Consider the following 22,744-nt stretch of genomic DNA (forward strand, 5'->3'; position numbering starts at 1 on the left):
CTAATGAAAGCTCTAATTACACACCTTGCCTTGGCTAAATCTGAGAGAGATTTTCATGGAAAGAGAAGCTCAAAAGTCTTCCTTTTACTGAGATAAAAGGATAGCCACAACATAAAAGCTGGAAGATTGCTTTCTCAAATCAGTCTGTAGAAAATGCTAAACAGGGCCAACAGTACTGAGCAGAAACAACATCACTGCCATGCAGAAAGACATTTGTACACCTCACAAAGCCACTCATATGAAAAGATATTGGAAAACTTCAGTTTTTCATATGGCAATGAAAAGTCCTGAGGGACACTGTTTAAATAAGTAAAATTTGCCCTATGCGGAAGGCTGGCCCAAATCCCTGTGAAAAGTAACATCAAAGTAAGGAACAGCTGGAGAAGCTCTGATGAAGGAAGACCTATATACACAGAGCATCAAAGGATTACGCTGAATATCACTCTGAAAAGACTTTCAAGATTTAGAGACAGTCAAACTGCCTGACCCCGGAGCTCGGCAGTTCAGTGCTTTGGCAGTAAGTCTTGCTGACATTTTATCTAGTTGACATTACGTGCCAGTCTCACTACAAGTTTAGATCATCTTTCAGCATCTTGCTAGTTTGGCTGCATTGCAGAGGCTGGAAACATTTGAAGAGCTGATTACTTATCAGTGGCAAACACAATGCCAGAGGGCTAATAAGGGATTAATGGAGCGGGCTCTGGTATAAATCCACAACTTGTATGGCCAGTCAATATTCTTCCCGACAAAGATGCCAATGTGCTGATCTGCTCCTGCCAATGGGGTGATCAGCTCCCAGTGCTCATTTCCTGCCAGGCTTTGACTGCAGAGCACATTTGATTAATATGAGGTATTTCAGGTATTTTTCATCAGCAGACAGACAGGTTCTTGCCAGCACGGCTCACATCATTTAATGCATGTCAGAATAGAGGTGGTGGTGGTCATAGCAGGAGAGAGGGATAGACTGGAGTGTGTGTCTTTGACATTTATCTCGGCTCATATTAAAATCAGAGTGTGATTTACAGGGCAGTTTCACACATGGCTTTCCGTACTCCCACTGGTTTGGTTTGGGAAGGACATTCTAGAGCAAGAAAACACTGGTTTCTCCTGTCATTTCCCAACTGCAGGAAAGATAAACGAGCAGGGTTTTGGACAGCAGAGTGTTACTTATAGAGTCTTCATATTAATCCAATTTCCAACTACACCCATTCTAGTTACCCTCCCTTCTTCTCAATTCTAAATGTAAAAAGAATTCAGGCTCTTTTTAGAGCAGACTTCAGTGACTTGCACAGAAATCGAGTAAGGCATCTATTAGGAGATGGCAGCTTCCAGCATCCATGAAGTAATTATGTAGTGCTGTTATTAAATGCAGCTATAAAAAAATCAGAAATAACCAGTTTTTCATCTTTGTCTGCCCAATGCTGAATAGCTAGAAACTACATCGAGACAACCAGGCCAGTGCATGTAGTCATGCAGTATAAACACTCCAAATAGTTAATATGGATGCAGGACTGATTTCTCTTAATTTATAACAGAGGATTTATACCCTTAGAAATGACAATGGACAGCCAATCAATAAAGGATGATGATAACAGCACATAATATCAAGGGAAATTAGAATCAGCTGCAGGGTTTAAGAAAAAAAGAGTGTGAAGTCCAAACCTGGATCTTAACAGATGGAAGGTTAAGGTGATACGATAGCTTAAAATGTCTAAATAAACAAAGTAATGAGTTGCAAGCATATTCACAACATAGATTCAAATTCTGTGTGGAAACCAATTCTCAGTGGAGAATGGTGGGATACAAAACATTAATCCTGGCTGTAAAGAGAAGGAATTTTTAAAACAGCATTTCAAGGTCTGCTATAAATACTTCTAGGAAGATGTTGAGTGTGTCTAGACTCCTCTAAACTGTGAGGGTTTAGATGCCCTAAGACAAAATACAGATAGATTCCCGTTTTAATTGTTGTGGTTAATTAGTGTTGCATGCAAATAATCTTTTCTTAAAGATCTCCCTACAACTCAAGCTGCATCTAATCATGTTATAATGAACTCCTAGTAACAATTAACAAACAACTACGTAATCTTCACTGACTATAAATTAACTGAGGTTCTGTAAAACTGCAAGCTTTTAAAATAGTTTAATTGTTTTATGACCAATAATGTAGGGACCACGTACTGTCCGGTGCTCAGAATCCAGCACAATCCCTTAATTATGGGAATATAAGAAAGCTTTAAGGGCCTGGTACTTAATTATCCTACAGATTTTTATACCAATCTAGAGGTGTAAACATGCCTTACACTGGTTGTAAAAAGTAATTACATATCCTATTTTGAATGTAATTTATACCCTTCTTAAGGCACTTACCAGAAAGGTATGGAAGGGCCATAACATAAAAATCAGGGCTTTAAAGATCATTTTATCTTCCTTTGCAAATGTCTGCACCGTTCCCAAAGTGCTACAAAACATGCTTTCTACACAGGCTCTATTTCTCTTTCTACAGTTCCCTTAAAGTTCATCCCATATTTCTAAAGCAAGCTATTCTGTGACCATCAGAGCTAATGGCTTAGATTTGCTCTGTGCTTGTCTCAAGTATTGCCTGCGTGGCATATTGCATATCTTGACCACCATAAACCCAATTCCCTACCATATTCTTTATGCCACTCCTACAGGAGGAGCCTCTGCCTCCTCACGTGTCCTATAAATCCGTTCCACAGACCCCAGCTCTCCCCAGCATCTCTATTTATAACTTCAGCTGCAGATGATTCTGACCTGCTAGTGTGCTAAGATGTCATCATGAAGGTCAGGAAAAATAGATAAATTCTGAGCTCATGCACAGCTTTTTCTAAAAAAAGGATGGCAGTAGGGTCTTATTTTGTTTCTGCTTAGGTGCTTGAATTTCTGTTTCCTACTTACTTTCTTTCTCCCCAGAGCTGCCTACTGGATTTGACTGAACTGACCATTCATCTACAAGTTGTTAGCTGTGACTACCATCTTCTCCCTAGGAAAAAATGCATTAAACTGTGACAATAAACAATGTCTTGTTCTGATTTGCTCACCTCCCTGCAGGGTGTACTCAGTCACTGGTCTGCTGAAGGCTCCCAGCCCAGCTCCATTGTAAGATGCCACCTGGATTTCATACTGGGTCCAAATGATCAGGTCTGTCACTAAGCAGTAGTTAATTTCTGCACTGGTAATGTTTTTATACTGGTATTCTCCAGGGAGGCCAGCCAGACGATACCTATCAGACAGGAAGAAAAACTTGCAGTTAATTGGTTGGTATCAATTACAGAAAATATCCTGACTAACAAAAGAGCTTCTTTTGTGAACAGGTAATATCCTTGCTTTTACAGTAGAATTATACAAAGAATAATGAAAACTAATGAGAAACAACAGACTAACTCCTGATAAGATCACGTCTGGTTTGACTGCCATAGTATTTATAATCTGATCTCACTGAGATTACACGCACAGGGCTAAACAAAATGGGTACTTTATCCTGCTTTATGGCTGCAGAAAAATTACAGCTTTTTAAATGTGGCTTGTCTAGTAAAACCTGTGATTTAGTAGGAAAAATTGCCCAGATGTGATTTTTATCAGGGTGCTGCTGTAAATCAGCTTGAGAAATGCTCTTTTCCTCCTCTGAAGTCTGAAAAGGAGAACTCAGAGGGCTCTGACCTTCGGGTGCTGTGGGCACTGCCATCTCTGCCTCCCACCTGGATTTACTTCAAGGTGTAATTAAAATAAGGACTGAATAGATTTGAGATGGAAGGATTGGTTAAGCATGGAAATTTCAGGAGGGCTGAACCAGGTAAGGGTGAGTGGTGTACACCCAGACAAACCCTTTGCTGAAGTATGTGAAGCTGGAAAACAGAGTATATTTTCCCCTGTAGAAACTGTATTACATAAAACAACCCTTTTGATGTGTCTCTTTAGGCCAAGAAAGTACAGAGAATAAATAAGCTATGGAAAACAAACCTTACAAATCTCTGAATGTGAATAACTCTGTGTTTTCCTTCCTTTGTTGAAATGCTACAATGGATGCTTGTGATGTGTTAACATCACACCAAATCAGAAACACAGTGACCAAGTCAGAGTCGTGGGGCATTGCAGTCCCACCAAAACAGACAAATTTAGGAATGCTTGGGTTCTTATTCACCAAAATAGTTTTACTCACTCTCATTCATTGTTTGCCTCACAACAAGCACCAAAATCTTATTAGCACAGAACAATTTCATTGACATCTTAAGGACCAATTTTAAATTTATCTGAGTTAAATCTGCACAGCTAGACAACTTCCACAAGTATTTCAGCAACAGATTTTGTTCTAAACTCTTCCCCTAATCAGGTCAGCTCTTGATCACCAACCACCCCCTTCTCCTCTGTTGTGGAGCTCCTCGTCTGACTGTATTTTGTCATATCAGCATTTGTGATCCTACAATTCCCTTTATGAAATAGAAATGGAAATAAGGAAGTATCAGCTCTCAGCTGAGTTTATTGAATGCCTTTCTCTCTTTCTCTTTTTCTCTCTTTCTCTCTTTCTTCCTTTCTTTCCTTTGTTCCTTTCTTTCCTTTCTTTCCTTTCTTTCTTTCTTTCTACTTTATGTGACATCTACCTATTCCTTTATTTGTCTCCTGCCAAAGCTGTATGCATCTTGGCAAAGCCGATTGTTGGCACAGAGCTGTTTTGTCTCACACCTAGCAGACAAGGTGCAGAGTGCTCCTGTGATTTAATCTATTATGCTGTTAGCATGGCACTCCCCTAAATGCAATACTGCCATGGAGAAAAAGGGCAGAGAAAGAAGGCCAGTTCAGAAATGTCATGTCTTCATGATTTTTCTCACCACGGACTTTGATGTATACTCTATGTGACTTGTGCAGTGCACCTTCACTTTTAAAGATCAGGTGTTCCATCAGTTTAGTATCTTGCATGTCTTCAGCGTCAGGTCTCTGGGATGCACGGTAGTGTATCCTAATTCTATAGAAATCAGTGCAGGAAGACCTTTCGTCAGTGCACATATTGCTGCGGCCACACATTCTGACTTGGGAGAACAGCTTGGTTTATTACCTGGGACAGCTGTGCTTTTATATGATAATCTTAAATTCCTTTTGAATAAATGCTTTTGCTGCTCTGCGGTCTAGACAAAATGTGTAGACATCAAAAATGTCCACAGACTGAGCATAATGAATATGATCACTCCCTGCTAAAATGGAAAGAGATGTTACAGTGAGGACCAGAATCAATTATGCTAATAACAGTTGTAGAAAACTCTTAAGCTAAACATGACTGGAAATGCTATACAGATTAAATGGAGCAGATTGCCAGACGTGGGAGGCTGCAGGATTGCTTCTGACCTAATGCTGAGATTGGTTCAGACATACCAGGAGTAGCTTAGGAGTTAATCTTATCGTCCAGTAGGCTTGTTTGAAGAAAAGAACTCTACAAACAACGTTGTATCCTACGCAGAGGGGTACCCAGCTCTCATGATAAGATTTAGCTAAGGGCAGAAGCTGAAGCATCATTTCCCACCTGACAGCGATGACTGGCACTGCTTTCAAACTGAGCCCCAGCTCTTAAAATCCAGCATTCCTTCCAGTGGCTCACCACTGTCATAAGCTCAGTACAGGTGACAGGGAGATTAACCATCTTCAGCTCTGCCTATAGAGTGAAGGAACTTTCCAGCTCTATTTTGGGAATTCACCAACATTCCAGCACCAGAAAACAATTTCCACCCATGCCAGCAAAAGCAGGAGCACAGCACAAACAGGAGTTAGTTAAGCATTTAGTTAACTTCTAATAGGTCTGGAAGATCCTGTGTTAAAAATGTCAGCAACCTGCCTACAATAGGCCATAAGCATTTAGCAGGAAATATATCAGTGGAGGTGCAATGCTTGGGAGTTTCCCACAGAAATTCTGATTTAGATAGTGCCTCCCTTATGAAAGGGATGGCCCCAGCTGGCTGCTAACATAGCAGGAAATGTAGGAAGCCAAATAATCCAGTAAGCTGTAGATGAATTGGGCAGGAATGAATAACTGAGTCCTAAAACATAAGAAAATGGAAGTGCTCAGCAAAGTCTCTTCGTGTGGCAGCACCCTTTCCTAAAAATAAATCCCGTGTAAGCAAAAGATTGAATGAATTACTGATTCCCAGTTACTGTCTGAATCTGTTTTTCATTAATACAGCTGAGACTGAAAGAATTTCACTCAATTGACCGGTTTTCAAAACCAAATCAAGGTCTGCCACAAAGCATTTGACCTGTCATTCCCCCTCTCCATTTTGTTTGGCACAAAACTGATAGTTATTGATTCTATTCTTGCTCTTCCATAGTGCAGGAGTCCTTTGTTTGTTGTGTCTTTGGTAAGGTAGTTAAACTCTCGAGCTGAGGTTGTAATAAGCACAAATACATCTGCAATGCACAGGCTGCACCGTACCAACTTCCCACTTTACCATAATTAGAATATTTGAAAATGGAAAAAAGTTATCTGGATGCTCAGTCTCCACACTCATCCAGAGCACCTAACAGCAAAAAGCAGACTGGAGCTCACTAAGAAAGGCTGGAATTTGTATGTCTGCACCCTTTGGGCTGTTTGAACACAGGCATTTTCTCGTCTGCAACAAACCAATGCAGCCGCGGCGGTTGTAAAGAATAACTAATATATTTGATGGAATTAGGAATAGCTTTTCATACATCCTCGAATCACACCATTAAGAGCTCCCTCATGCACACACCAGTCTAGTTCTAGACCTTGGAGGGAAGAAAATTACTCACCTTAGGATGTACCCATGAAGAACTCCGTTATGCTCACTCTCAGGAGGAGGCTGCCACTGGACCATGATGGACTGATTGGTGCGCCCGCTGGCCACGATGTTTTTAGGTGGGGCGCTGGGCGGCTCCTCAGGTAGCATCAACCTGAATGCAAAAGAATGTGGCAGAGGTGGTTGTCAAGATAAAGGATAAGGAACATTTCTATTTCATGGATCCAACTCCAAGCGAACCAGTTTCGTTTATCAAAGTCTGATGACTTGAAAGAAATACAATGCTGATCAGACTGCTGAAGACATGCATGAAATAGTTACAACAAATCAACATAATAAGAAATCAGTTAAGCAAGTAGAAAGACAGACAGCTGAGGTAGCCTTATTCTCTCTGAATCACCCAGGCTGCTACAAATCTTTAAAAAGATTACAAGCCTGAATGAGCTAGAGCTCAGGTCCAGTGTCTGTGACTTCTTCCAAATTGTTTCTTTCAGCTCTTTCAATATTTTTCATATCAAATTCCTACATTTTGAAAAAGCCATTTAGAGTTCAGCTGTTCTGCAATTCAAGCTCACAGCAAGCTCTGGTTCACAGAGGAAGGGGGATGCATTTGAAACTAAATTTGATGAAGCCATCCTTCTATGTCACATCTGGGTGAATTCCAGAAGTAACATTGCAATGATTGGGTGAAAGCTGTACTCCTTGCAGGGCTAACTGCAGTGACTTAACACAATAGGAATAAAAATATTTTGCTTGCACGTATACCTATTTGACCACCTTCCAGGATAATGCTCACTGATACATTGGAAACACAAGGGCACCTCTCCCATTGCGTGCTGGTTTCCCGCGTCGCCTAATTGCCATTACCACCAATTACTGACAGCCGCAGAGCACTCTCTGGAGACCTGGGTAATGATAACTGCTCCCCTCCTCGGTTATTGTGCAAAAGATAACTTTATTTTGTTCTCTCACAACAACATTTTTTTCTCCCACATGTACGCAGTATGCAGGCGTTTATTTTTGCCGTACCTGCTGGTCTCGGAGCTGTACTGGCCTTTTCCCACCTGGTTAACTGCACACACCCTGAACTGGTAGGTTCGGGCTGGGGTGAGTCCACTCACAGTGACACTGGTCATCTTCGGGTCCAGATTTGATAGGTGAACCTTCCAGGGAGAATCTGTCGGAATAAGGAACATTTGAAATTGGTGGAAGTGCTTGTTGAAAGCTCTGCAGAAGGGAGGATGTGTCTGTGGCTGCACGGGGCTCCCTCTGCTTGTTTTCCTCAGAGGAACTTTACCAAGAAGTTTCTTTGCAGCAAAAGAAGCGTTCCTGTCAGCCCACACGGTTATGCAGATTGCACATTTGTCTATTGGAAAGTGATGCTGCACATGTCATGGCATAATAAATAAAAACTATATTCATTAACATTTTAATAAAAGAGGAAACAAGCATGATAAAGACAGATGGGCTGTGTATTTCACAACCCATCTGTTTGGCAGGCCATTACAACACCACACCCATGAGTGGCTCTGGTGGAAGGTCTGTAATGAAATTCGTAGGCAGTTTGGAATATCTCTCTACCCAGCTTGCAAGCAGGTGTAGAAGTGTGATGTTCTCTGCCAAATCAGACCTTCACTATAAGACCTGAGAAAGCTTCTGCTTCGGATTCTCCATGTTTTATTCTTTTTCCAGTACTTGGCGTTCCGTCTACTCATTTCCTAGGAAGGCTCCCTGGTATAAACAGCCCCAGCAGTACTATAAAACCTTTGCTGTCAGTTCAGATACTTCACACGCTGAGCTCCTCTGATGCCCAAACTGTATTTTCAAGTTTTCAAAGAGGTCAGAAATTAAGCATGTTGAAAATTAAATATCCTGACTTCTTTTCTTTCCAGCCTGATGGTATATATTCTCCCCAAAGTCATGACTGAAGCAGTGAAGGAGACGTGACATTTGGTTTGAGATGCAACAGTACAGCAATGGAAGCAGCCAACTTAAAGATTTGTTCAGTTTTTAAATAATACCAGCTGTTTTCAAGCTCCCTGCTCAAAATTACAAATACTTCTGGAAATGACTTGAGGAGCTAGCTGTAGATTTTGGCAATGTATCTGTGCATGCTGCTCATCAGAAGTGCACTGCAGCTCCTGGCAGGTCACCTCCACGTCTGCCTGAAAATGAAGATGAGATGTCCCAAACGTGAAAGGAAAACTTCACACCAAGATGTAAACCACTAATTCAGTGTTTTTCTGGCAGATTCCTTAGCAAGTTTAAGTCTACTGGGTTGTGATGCCTGTTGGGCTATACACTCTGCATCTTCAAATTATTCAGAATATATTTATTCCAGTAATGGCTTTCTGAGAACAAAGTCTTTTTTAACAAGAAAACTGACACAGCAGAATACTGTGAATGCTGAAGAGGGACATTTGCACAGCAGTCAGGTTCCATCACTGCCAGCTGTTGATGATTTGCCGTCAGCCGCTTCTGCTGCAAGGTCTGGGTGGCGATGATCTGAATGCATTGCTGGGCGTTGTTTACAAAGCACTCAGAGGAAGGATACCTGCATTAGTTTGGTGCACCCTAGTTCCTTCCTTTTAAATCAAGTTTCTCTCGAGGCTTTACAAACAACTGCTTACACTGTTGACATCCAGAGAGCACAGGACCCAATCAAGATTCAGCCATGGCTGACTTAGTAAGTTGCCTGAAGCAGCTGCATGAGGAAAGGGAAGAACAGACAACACTAAGAGAGCAAAATACCCTTGTATGAGCTCTTGGGTAGTGGTCCATTTCCTAGAGCAAATCAGTTCCATTTGTTAACTGCTAGTGTAAACACCACCTGAGAGTGCTTAACCCAAGCAGTTCAATGCAGTGAGCAGTTTGATTCAACAATAGGGCCTATTAATCTCCTCAGCACCTTGAGGCTCTGCTCTGTTTATATGCTGCATCTGTAGAATACTTTATTTATTCTTTTTCTTCTCTTGGTGGAAGATAAAAGATCTGGCAGGAAGAGAGATTAAACTGAAAACTAATACAAACGAACCCTATTCATCTCTTGGGCATTCTGAGTCCTAAAGGGAAGAGGTTTGGGGGGGACTTGCTTGCTCCTGGAGCAGTGGATAAAGGAACTGTGCAGAGTAGCTTCAAAATTTAAAAGTCTTTTTTTTTTTTTGGACAATCAGTCAATAAACTAAACATTCTGAGAGGCCATTACCCCTCCTTAAACACAGAAGGGAGCCCAGCATAGTACAGCAGTTCCTTTTACTGCGTAGAAAAGCAGTTCTGACGTTGGAAACCTTCCATAGGATTTTCAGCACTGACTCCCATCTCCTTCAGGGATGATTGTCACCTGTCTGTCCCAGGAAGCCTGGAGAAGCTCCACAGTGAGAGACTTGCCAGGTCAAACTAATAAATAAATTGAACAGACCACACTAATCCTTCATTTAACTTAAGCTGCCCAGAGTGTACTCTGGGCTTTGCTTGCTTGCTCTTCTGCTGTAATTGTCACTGTTTGAAAAACTCATGGCTAGTTGTCTATCTTCTTAAGGATATTGGGTATTCTGAATTAATTCCAATTGCCTCTCCAAGTTAATTTCTTGGAAACCAAGAATCTCACAGGCTACTCTTGAGCTTACAGTGCAATTTTTGGCTTTGAGAAATGACATGTTCTGTTAAGAGTTTTTGGATGCACTCACAATATATATGTTTGATAGCACTGGTTATTCACCAAGAGGCATTCCTTTTAAATTTCCCTGTCTACCTCACAATTCTTGCACTGATTGCAAGTTCCTCAAAAATCATTTCTTTTTGATATTGCAGACCACATCCACTGCAGAAATCTAATTTTTGCAGCTTTGGAGTACATTTCCATCTCTTTTCTTCTCCAGGGGTTTAGCACAGACAGACAGAATCTGTCTTTCATGACAATATGATATTGCAAAAAGTTCAAACAAAAACAAAATTTTTCATCCTTCTTTGGTAGGACTTCAACAAAGTACACCACTGCCCTGAGAAAAAGTATCTTTCAGCACCATCATTTGTGGATCTGAGTCCTGTTTGTAGAAAACAGTGTTGTTTTGCAAAGATTTATCCCTGTGTTCAATTTTTATCATTTCAATATTCGTACCAAGTTCAGCAAGACAATTCATGAACTCAAAGTGAAGCATGTGCAGATGCTGTTTATAGGAGCTTTAATTATCTCCTCATTGGCATGATGTGATGAATTTGAGTTGTATGATTACATTGCACAGATATCTCAGAATATAATAAATCAGAAATGTATTTTAATGTTAACTACACTTGACAGAGTTCTCTAAGTATTAATTTGCTCAGATAAAAAATTGGTCAGAATAATTTTTGATTAATCTCTGAAATCTGAACTTTTTTTTTTAGAGTAAAATAAGTGGAGCTTCTTCCAACTCCATGAGGATGTTTCATAGGGGTTCCTAGGAATGCTGCAACACTGGTTAAAGAGGTCATGAAACATCCAAAAATCACATTAGTGCAAATAACAGCAACACATGCTACTATTTATTTGAAAATCTCATTTGAAATGAAGGTTCACATTCCTGGCTCCATGTGGGCAGAATAGTTAATGACTGTGTTTCCCTGGAACTGTGCTTTTCAAATTAGATTATAAATTTGCCCCCAAATGTTCAAGGCCATATGCCTCAAATCACCCACAGACACAGCCTACTGTGAATACTTGTAATTTGAGAATTATTACATTATGCCAAATATATTCATTTTAAAAATTAGGTGACTTGGTGACTGGAGTCGTTCATATTTCCAGCAATTTATGCATGCGATCTGCCACTGTTTTTTTCCTCTAATTAAAATAAGGTTTTTATATCTCTTTACTGAATTGATATTAATGAAAAGGATTTCTAATCCACGCCAGGTGGAGTGATACGCCTCTCTCTAATGTAGCTAGTAATTAGTCCTCTGAAATCTACACTCATTATTTTGAACCCTCTTCAGCTAGTCCTCTGAAACTGATACTGTTATTATGGATTCACTTACGGTACGTGTTTCAAAATGCACAATGGATCCAGAAAGCGATTAGAAAATTATTTGAAGCAAAACTGCTAAAAGAACAAACAAAACTAGACTTCATTTTGGCATTTGTAACAGCAAAGCCAAACTCATGCATTAAAGCATCCACAGAATGAAGAACAATACCTTCTATGCAGCTTTGCTAACTGGAAAATAAATCATAATTCTGATGCCCCTCTCTAAGCTTTAGATGTGTGAAAACAAACAGGGATTAGGATGTTTAGCATATTGCACTGCTGCTGATGGTGGAAATGTGACAGCCATGAGCACATGAGCTCATGGAAGGCATATGTTGAGTCCTTGACAGTTGCCCTTTCCGCAGCACAAAAAGGGCCAATGGAAAACCTGATGAAAGATTTTCTTTGGAAAGCAAAGAGAGATTCTGCACAGTTATATCAGGCAACAACTGTACTTTCATGAGATCAAAAGTCAGCTTCATTCATGAACATCACGAGGGGGCAGGGGGAACATGACAGGACCAAGGAAAGATGCTGTTTTCCAAAGGAGTAGCAGGTTTGAAACCTAGATATTAACCACACACTAACAAGATCGCAATGACTCCAAACCAAACATTTGAGGAATATAAAACAAAACGAGACACTGAAAATATGCAGACATTTCAGCCAGCTTTGTCAAGAGAAGTCACTGTTGACGTTCCACCACGCTGCTGACATCTGTAAAGCTGAGCAATAATATATAAAATGAGAGAGCACACACAGTAAGAGTGGAATATTGAAGGACTTGGATTCCTTCTAGTCCTACTTCTATGGGTAACCAGTTAGAGACTGTACATAAAAGCAAAGTAAATAAATGCAGAGATAAAAACCTCAAAGGAGAGCAAGGTCTAGAATACTTCTGGGAGTTCAGATGCTCAGACGACAACAAGCCTGGTCTGTGTTTGGTTTATGCAGCTGAAGTACATATACCTATGATTTGTGATAATGAGACTCTCTCAGTGGTTGATTGCAATGCCATCAGCCAAAATTATTGATCTATCATGGAATGAGCGAGGGTTCACAGGATCCTGTGGAGCTTTGAGAGACTGCATAATTTCTGGAGCACTACTGCTGATTTCTGCTGAGCCTTCCACAATTTTCAGGAAACAAATTATAGCATTCTTGAAATGATGGCATGTCTACTCTATGTCTGTACTAGACCTGCAAGGCCTCACTGTTACAAAGATGCTTAAAGACCTTCCAAATCTGACCTAGAGGCTGAGTGGGCTCTGTGATGCTTCCCAGTTAGTGCAGCACAGTGCAGGACTCACATGCGTACCTCTGGCCAGCTCTGTGCTGTCTCCACGTAAATACAGCTCTGCTATTTTTGCATCATGTCCCCAGACTGAGTGTTGATTAACTTGTCTCTGTCAAAGTCACTGGGAGACATGAAACACTCAGGGCAATAACCCCAAGTGAAAGAACGGGCACAGGGAGTGAAAACGCACTTACTTACTGCCTATAGTCAATATTAGGAGAGAGAAGAGGGATGATAAAACAGACAGTGATAAAAAGGTGTAGTGGGGTGTGAGCTCAGAACACTGTGAATTTTCTCAGTCATTAGTTATAAAAAATAAATAAATCTGGAACTGTGTTAAGGACAGCAATCCCAGACACCATTTGGGATTTCCATTACAAAACTGCACTTCTTGCAACAGATGTCAAGATCATCAGTTCTGGGGCCTCTGTATCTGAAAAGCTATGCACTCCAACCTGCAAAGCACAGGGCTTGTATGTGATCTGAAGCTCAAGTCTCATCTCAAGCTCTCTGTGTGGCAAAACAAAATGCTACTCTCCAGATAATAAGAAATCAGCACTGTTTCGCATTCACTAATGCAGCAGCTAATTTCCACATGTCAGAAAAAGTGATGCTCTTTATTTTTTCATCAAGAACCAATTGTTAGGCTTGGATTTCCAGCTCCTAGTGTGATAGAGATTAGAAAGTATTGCCAAGGTGACCGATTTCCATATAACCTCATCTTTCCATCAACTCTGAAAGAAGCGTTTAGCAGTGTCCCTGAATGACCTTGCAAACAGAGTCAGAAAGGGTGAGCCATGCAGCATGCCAAACCTGTGAGCAGTGGTGATTCACAGTGATCAGGATTGCAACCTATGAAGGCTACAAACAAAGGTAGAATATTTGTATGTCTCATGGTTCAGTATCCTCAGCCACCTACCTGAAAGAAAACTGTAAAACAACAACCTAGAGAAACTGGAGAGAACGTATGAAACCATATACAGACATAGCAACAGATCCTATTGACATCCCAGTTTGTTCCTATGACAGACCATCAATTCCTTATGCTATCAGACTGCCTACACTTTTCAGGTGAAGCTGGGGCTCTGAATGCATCAGGGTATCTATGAGCACAGAGCAAAGGACAACAGGAAAGAAATAAAATGTGACTCCTGCTATTTGACAGATGTCAAATAGAAGCATGGAGGGATGAGCTGATATGCTTGAAGTCAGGCTGGCAATGCTGGAAGTGGAACTAAGGATTCCCTGTATACCAAATCCACTGTATCAGGTCTTTTTTTGTAGTTGAACTCTATAAGGGTGTTAACAGTTGAGTGTAATACCCAGGACTTCCCTGTATACTGTCCCTTATTTGGCAAATAACAGTAAGGTTTTGTTGGCAGCTCTGGTAAAAGCTAAGTCTGCAAGGCTAAATAATTAAGACAAATATGAAGTTGGGACATATCTGACTTTACTCACTGTTCTCAGAGACCTCGACCATGTAGTAGAGGACGGGGCTGTTTCCATCAAAAGGACGCACCCAGGAAAGCACCACACTGCGGCTGTACGAGGAATTCAGGATGGCCAGAAGATTCTGAGGGGAATGAGGCAGCTCGCTGTGAAGGAAAAGAGAAAGGAAGATAAAAAATGCACAGCAGAATCAATCTGTATTTCATTCAGGACAGTTGTATAGGCAGCTAAAGGCACATGACATCAGACTTATACGATGACAGATATAAAACTACCAGCAGCCATTGTGCAATTAAATAAATGAAAGGCATCTCTACATTATTCACAATTTTGTCCTATTTGGGAAAAAAAACCCACAACTTTTGCAGAAAGTCCCAAGGCTGATGCTTAGAACAGCTAATGGAAATGTTGCTAAATGAGGAAGAAGCCAATTTTCATACTGTTTTTTGATTGAGACAAGTTGGTCAATAAATTTCCTTCTCACTTCTTTTCCCCTTCTTACAATGATGGCCTAGAAACATGACAGCAGTAATGCATATAAACAGTAAAACACATGGGAGATATGATTTAACATGGAATTTTTCATACTCAAGGAAGCAGAAGACATTGACACTATCCATATAGAGCTACTAATCAAAATTACCATATGTATTCTTAGGCTACAGAACAGCTTGATTTACTCATGGATTCAGGCTTATCCTGTCATGGGTAGAATCCTTCCTTCTTATAATAAGGATTTTTTTGGAAGCGCCCAACCAGAAAATGTAGAGAAAATGCCTGTAGAAACCCCACAGAAATACAAAATGAAACATTAAAAAATAAAAATAAAACAGCAACTCAATTAAAATGTGTAATTTCTCGGCATAAAGGCAATTTATGGAACAACATTTCATTTGGACTCATTTCCTGAAAGTCAGAGCCTGCATGGTGCAGTGAGAAAACTAAATTCTGCTACATTCCTTATGTGCTGAACTGCATCCAGCAACGAGTCCTTCAGCAATTATATTCAAGCCTGACTTTTGTTCCTTCCATTCTGGTTTTTAGGAGGACAGGAATCTCTGAGAGGAAAGGAAGAGCAAGGAGGACCAGTTGTTGCCCATTCAGTCAGTGCTTCTTCCCAGGAAAGCTCAGTGGCATCTTTCCCTCAGCATGAGCTGCTCATCTGCTCTGGCCAGAGCAGAAAGCCACAAGCAGACCTTATATACTTAATATTAAAACCAGTAATTTCACACAGTAATGTATCAAGCTACTGAAGGCTTACAGTTATTTAAAAACCGCAACTCCTCAGCCACTCACAAAAGTAAATACAGACTCTGGCTTTAAGCCAGAAGAATGATTATGCTCTGGATTCAGGTTTCTGCTGGAAGATTGAGGAGGAGCCAAAGAGTTACAAGAGAAATGCATGAGTAGAAGGCTCTCATTTCCCACCTCTCCCCAGGCTGGAAGGGCTTTAGGGCTCCATTCCTAGGGCTGAGCTTGAGACTCCATGGGTCCTCCCCTCTCATTTGATTTTAAATGCCTAAGCAAATCAGAAGCATGGTCACCCCAGGCTCTTTCTGTGGAAAGACAACTTGGAGGATCATTTTGGTATTAATGTCATTCAAGTGCTTGGCCAAGACACCTTGATCTTTCCACTGATTACAAGTTTAGGTATCACTTGGGTCAGGGCTGGCAGCACCCAGGCTTGGATTTTTGTGCAAAAGCAGCAGATATATGGTCAGTTTTGGATTAGAGGAAACATCAGGCACAGACAAGAGCATGAATACGCCCAACAGATGCAAACTTTGAGCAGAGTGCTGCAAAGCTTAGGGAAGAGGGGGATGTGAAAGCAAAGTAGAAGGGCAGCTGGCCTGCAAGGCAAAATAGAAGAAAAAAACCTGCCACATGAGAAGCATGGAGTGAGGTTTAAGACACAGCCATTTACACAGGGACTACAGGCGGGTGCTACTTAATTTTGAATGAAACATTAAATTATAATAAACATTAAACCTCCGCTATAACTTATCATCGTGTCCCTGAGCAAGCTGGCTAGAAAAATGTTTTTGTGATTAAGTTGGCAAAGGAAATTACTGCAGGAGAGTGAAACCTCTTGTTGTGACGGCTCGAGAAGTCGCAGTCCCCACTTCATTTATCACCAGGCCCAGTGGGATGAGCTCAGTGCTGGACTGAGGCTCTGGCTCTTCCAGAAGGTAATGCTCACAGAGAGCAATGTGGAGGGATGGCCAGGAGGGAGCTGACTGCAAACCTATCCTTTGGGATCTCCTCCTCCAACAACGGGACAAACTGCTGGAATCTGTTGAGGATATTCTCAGGGTGTGCATTTACTGGGTAATCTTGTTTTCCCTTATGTTCAGAAGATCTGAACCAACAGTTGATTTGAGGACAGAGGCTACGCTACAGAAGGAAGAGGCTACACGAGTAAAAGGCCTTATGGATCACTCCTTTTTTCTCGGGGCACAAACAATAGAAGACTTTGGCAGGAGAAAAGACTTTCCTTTCTTCACATTTTTCAAAGCACAATTTCAGGTTAAATGTGGTGTTGTTTTTTTTTTGCTGACGATTTGCGTTTAGTTGATGATTCTGTTAGGTTGACACAAAATGGCAATCTGTCAGCAACATGATGGAAACAGGCGCCTCTGCTCAGACTGGACAGCATGAGCTGCAGCAGCCAGACAGCACACCTATCTCCACTAATATCATATTCTTTACCCATATGTGTCCACACTGAACAGCAACAGATGGTGCTCACAGATTTAAATCCCCCAAGACAGACATTATAAGTGGCTAAGAAACACACCTGGACAGAAATAAATATTTAAAACTACAAAGACTTTCCAGCACAGAAGTGTACTTTTCTCTCTGTAGTATACAAAAGCAGAGATTAATAAATAGCAGCTCCTACCTTAGCAAGCACTTGCACATTGTTCCCCTCTCACTTGCTACTGCATACACGGAACAGATGATAAATGAGATTTGTACCACCACCATGAATATTCACATTCCCAAAACAGATCATCGCTTCTTTCTTAGGAAGATTACTTTTTCTTGCTGCAAACATTCAAGAAGTCATTGCAGGAAATAGTAATTTCAAGTCTTTGGCAGGATGAGAACTACTCGACTTCTCATACACCAAGAAAGTGGGTAAGGTTTAGGGCAGTAACAGCAGGGCACACAGCAGCCCTTGATCAGACATTGGAAATGAATAATCCAGCATTATCATCCTTTTATTTATTTATTTTTTTTCATTGAATCCCCAAACAGGAAATATATGAAGGTTTTTCAATATCTTAAGGACTCATGCCTCTAATGCTGAAGAGCTGCACGAAGTCAAGTTTTCCATGACTTGCTTCGTATGATAGCAAAAACCATATACAGACCCCTTTGAAATCTGTAATTGATAGATAAGCCCAGGGTTAATGGCGTAGCCACCAAAGTGACCCGAGGGGTCTCTGACATCGCAATTAAAATGGCAGATTTGCACAAAAAAGACACGGAGCTATTGTGACAATTTAGGAGAGAAGTATTAGCTACTTACAGATGATACATGTTCAAAACAGAAACTCTAATGTTTTGAGTCAGCTCATCACTGCCAGAGGGTAGCTGAAAAATTTACTCAGCAAACACATACAGTGTTTTACAAAATTAGCTAAAACAGACTATTTGCTACGGGAAATAAACCAGACATGGTTTGGAGAGATTTCTGAGAAAAATGGTCCAACAGCAGGTAATTAGAGAGACTGTGACTGAAGAGAGGATTACTAAAAAGGCAAGGGAGATTAAACAAGTTTTCTTGTCAGTTTATAAAAAAAACCCTGCTCCCACTTCGTAAATGACTTCCTAAATCAGGTCCCTCGTACATGTTCTACTTGGGAGCAGGTGGTTCATCTGCTAGACCTGATAATTTGCTAAGAAGTTGAGGCAGGAAATCTAGCAAAGCTCTCAGCCTTGATGGCTTTGCTCATAAAAGTTTATAACATTTTAAATAAAGAAACACATCATGTGTTGCTCAGGACTTTCCAGTTTCTTTTGCTGGAAGGATTGATTCCTGCAAGGCATCAATTAGTTTGGAGGATTTTTGTCTCTTGCACGCCTATAACAAGGTGGACTTTTGAAATTAAACACCTGCCAAACCCCAGAGCACACAGATTTGTTTCCTGCCTCATTCAGGCAGTCTCTGCAAGCTCAAGCCTACAGTTGTCTTTGGAAAGGCTCTTGAATTTTATGCTTTATTTTCACTAAAAACACCAATGTTTCTGATAGCCCTTTGATGAACAGATGATTGTATTTCCAAGTGCATTTCTGGGTGGTACTTCTTTCTGAATATCAAGTGTATTTAGACTCAGCGGTAAACCTTATTTCTTGGATAACACCTCAACTGAGAGGCTGGAAAAAATAAATAGAAGATTTCTTTCTTAGTGATGAAGGAATAATGTACTTTCAAGCTTGACATCCTTCCTGCTTTCAGTGTCTGCTAAAAGGAAAAGAGATGAGCTGCCGGAATTCAGGGACATGGGACCATGTGAAGATAGGTTTGTAATGAGACATCATTTTCATTTGTTACTCCACATTGTTCTCATTGCTCTTGTTTAGTAACCAAGTTATTTGGAAGAAGCATCAATTACAAATATCTGAAAAAAAAATATCAGAATTCCTTTTTAAGTGATTGACAAAGGCAGTGCTGTGCATTCTTGGCAACACAGTAGGTTTTATAATAACTGGTTAGCTCACCTCTCCTGCCTTTGAAGAAGACAGAGCGATAATAGCTCTTTGGTGAAAGAGATCTGAAAGAAGATGAACTTGCTGCCAGGAATAAATTGCCTATTTTTATATTACATTGTCCTCTCCATATTTTTGCATAGAAAAAGAGCCTAAAAGATTTTACTCGATGTTGTGACATAACAGAGGCTTGTAAAGGGCTTTGATTTTCCAACAATGTAGCATTACCATACTTCTCAGTCACATTCATACAACAAAGAGATGCCTTAGTATGGACTGCAGAGGCAGATATTGAGCAGCAGGTATCATCAGGCATAGATAGTGGTAATTCTGAATATTTTATATACACAGAGAACCCTCAGGATATTCTGAGCTGGAATCTGCAGTGTTTCCTGTCAGGAGAGTGATACACTCTGATAACTCAGCTTATGTAGCTCCAGGAACAAGCTTTATTTTCTCTGTATGTATTCCATCCCATATTGTATTTATAGGAACATAAAAGCAAGCTAAATGGAGTTGGTGTGTTTCAATACATACAATTATTTTTCAGAATCTAATGTTATGACTTGGAAGAATGCAAGAGAAGCACAAGCTCATCATCTGCAAATGTTTCTGTATTTGCAGTTGAGAAGATCTACCAGCAGAGGAATAAATAACTAAGTAAAAAAACTAAAATTCATCTCTTACAGGAGGGAAACATCACTTGTGAATGTTTTACCTCGTGCAAATCAAATCAAGTGATGTGTACATGAAGAATAAACACATTTAGAGGGAAGACAAATGAATGAATAGAGTATCTTGACTAGCAATTAGTTTCCGTGCCCAAGTACCATCAGTGCAAAATTGATGAGCACAGTAACCTTTGGCTGCACTTTAGCAAGTTCTTCATTAGTTTGCTGGCTTTCAGTTTCAAATACCTTATTTCTTCATAGACATGCTGAGAAAAATTATCCATCCTGCTTGCACTACCAATGCATATCGTGTTAGAACTCTACTGTGCTATCAGCCTGTGTTCTTCTGGCAAGAAATGGTCCCTTTTTTTTCCCCAAGCCTGTCTTCAAACAAGGGAAGAAAAAGGAGGAAAAAGTTCTCTTTCCTTTTTTCACAGATTAGAAAACCAAACCACTCACAGATTGAATAACTGAAGGTCACCCTGTAGGTCAATGGTTTTGAATTGGATCAGCCTGAATAGAAATCAGTAGCAAACTTATTTGTGCCTTTGAAAATTTCTTGTTACGTGCCCAGAGGTAAAGGAGGGATATGCCAGGTCCTGGGGGAAAAAAGCTGGTGAGACAATCAGAGCTGTCAGATGGAGGTAGGTAGGCTACAGTATTATCCATTGGTAGACTGCGCCGGTCTGTAATTGGTTGAGAGGCCTCCTCTGAACATTTGTCTGACATTAGTGCTGCTCAAGGCACTGAAGTGTAAGTGCTCATCGATGGGAATGTACATGCCCTGTTTGTTAATGTTCTGCACAAGAGAATTATCTGGGAGAACTGGGAATGTTATAGATCTGTCATTCGTACACTAGCTAAATTTAATTTATGCTTTACTTCTGACATTTCCTTTCTACATATTTTCTTCCTCATTTCACTTCTGTTGTATCATGTATCTCTATTTCTCACAGATTTGTGCTGCCGAGCCAAATGATAATGACAAAAGCTGCAAAGGAATTCAATGTTTTTGGCATTATTGCACTACCAGCAGCACCACTTTGAAATAAAATGTCACACTTCCAGGTATGATCGAGTGACTTATCAGTTACTGAAGTCCTCCACAGGAGTGGGTTTGATATATTTCTTTAATTCCTTCAAGAAAGACAGGTTGTGAGCCATCAGCAACAGAACATGGGAAGAAGCAGAGACCCAGGATGAAGAGCTGCTGCAGAGCACTGGGGCATGGAGAAGCAGCAGAGCTGCAGAGAGCTGGGTGAGGGGGGACAGGCAGGCACATGGAATATGCTGGTTAACTTCTAGCATGAGTTTTACAGAGTGTAAAACTGTTACTGGTCAACAGGAAGCTGTGAATAAATACATCTGCTGTGCTACAGTGGGTCACCACATAGGACATCTTTTGGTATTTAGGATGAAGCTGCTGAAGCGTTTGGCACATTTTTGCAGCTCACTTCAAAGTCCAGATTTTAACCTTCTTTTCTGTCTACACTCTGTAATTTTCTGCCCTCCACTCAAAAACAGCCTCGGAGAAAAAGAAAGTATGATTATATAGTAGCAATATATTTTGAATTGTCTTCTGCTCTTGGATCCAAACCAGCAGTAAAATGCACTCCGGGAGGAGAGCTGAGGAGCGCTTAATTAGAGAAAGAATGTATGACCGCTCTCTGCAAACGGGCATCTGATCTTGCCTTGGCACTGTCAAAATAACGCTGTATCAAACAGGGCCCTGCATAGCAAATCTCTGAGGTGAACTCATTATTCTGCCAACAGCAGAAGTTGCCATCTTCTCAGAGATATCAGGCATGACCAGCAGAAACAGATGCAATTTGAGTTAAATTAAAGCATGTGGCACTACTCAAATAAAAAAAAAATAAGACTACATGAAACATTACTGTCTTACTCATTTGATCTGTTCCACACATGGACCAAAATCACAGTTGTTGCTTTTAGTGATAAAAATAAAAAGGAAGCTTACTTCGCTCCAGTGGAATGACAGGAATAGAACATACAGAACCATGCAATGCCATTTTTATAATCCTTTTTCAGAAGCAATGTGTACTTTAAGTATTATTTTTTTTCTTAACTGAATTTTTAAAGATTCTTAGGAATAAAGAAAGGCAAACGTAAAAATATTTTTCTCTGGAACTCTATGTCTAAAGAGAATGAAAAAACAAGCAATATCTACTGAGGGACCAGCTATTTTTATGTATGTTTAACAGAGAGAGAGCACTAAAGGAGGAAAATGTTTTCCTATAACCTTGGCATCACAGCCCGCCACCTGGGCTTGATGGGAAAGTCCAACAGCATGGGATGATGGAAAGAATCAGGTTGGAAGGGGCCAAACCCCCACACAAAGCAGGACCAGTCATAAAATCAGACCAGTTTATCCAGTTTGGTCTAAAAAGCCTCCAACCTTTGGGGTCAAACCTGCTCCTCACATGTGGACTTGGCATTTGTCCTTGGTGAATTTTCTAAGGTTCTTGTCAGCCCATTTCTCAGCCTATCTAGGTTCCTATGAATGATGGTCTCACATTGAGGTTCTCCACCCATTTTGTGCCATTTACAAACCTGATGAGTACGCATTCCAACATCTCCTCCAGATCCTTGACGAAGATGTTGAACAGGACATGCTCCATTATAATCCCATGCATTAGTCCACTTATTATTGCCTTCATGCAGACTACAGCTATTAACTGTTATCCCCCGAGCTCAGCCATCCAATCTATTGAATGTGATGCAGAGAAATACACTGAAGTGGAAGTAACTTCTGAGTGACTTGAAACTCAGTCACTTGAAAGTCCAAGTAGCACAGCAGCATGCAAAAGGAAGAACATCTCAAAGCAATTT

At 40.6% G+C, this 22,744-nt stretch overlaps 1 protein-coding gene and 1 long non-coding RNA gene across 8 annotated transcripts in view; one reads left to right on the forward strand and one right to left on the reverse strand.

Annotated features, from left to right (window-relative positions):
* Window positions 1–22,744, reverse strand: part of SDK1 (sidekick cell adhesion molecule 1) — a 359,812-nt gene that overhangs the window by 104,873 nt on the left and 232,195 nt on the right. For 6 of the 7 annotated variants that reach the window (XM_052679609.1, XM_052679606.1, XM_052679610.1 and 3 more), the window contains 4 exons: window positions 14,517–14,653; window positions 7,788–7,935; window positions 6,772–6,912; window positions 3,060–3,241 (listed from right to left, as the gene is read on the reverse strand). In XM_052679609.1, the coding sequence (XP_052535569.1) occupies window positions 3,060–3,241; window positions 6,772–6,912; window positions 7,788–7,935; window positions 14,517–14,653 (608 nt within the window). The remainder of the gene's footprint in view (window positions 1–3,059; window positions 3,242–6,771; window positions 6,913–7,787; window positions 7,936–14,516; window positions 14,654–22,744) is intronic. The other variant, XM_052679608.1, reaches the window with a different exon arrangement.
* LOC128078905 (uncharacterized) lies at window positions 2,751–3,050 on the forward strand. Its single transcript, XR_008205911.1, has 2 exons — window positions 2,751–2,802; window positions 2,932–3,050. It is a non-coding gene; the product is annotated as an uncharacterized LOC128078905 (long non-coding RNA).

The sequence above is a fragment of the Tympanuchus pallidicinctus genome, unplaced genomic scaffold (assembly GCF_026119805.1).
Source record: "Tympanuchus pallidicinctus isolate F22 unplaced genomic scaffold, pur_lepc_1.0 scaffold18, whole genome shotgun sequence".
NCBI lineage: Eukaryota > Metazoa > Chordata > Aves > Galliformes > Phasianidae > Tympanuchus > Tympanuchus pallidicinctus.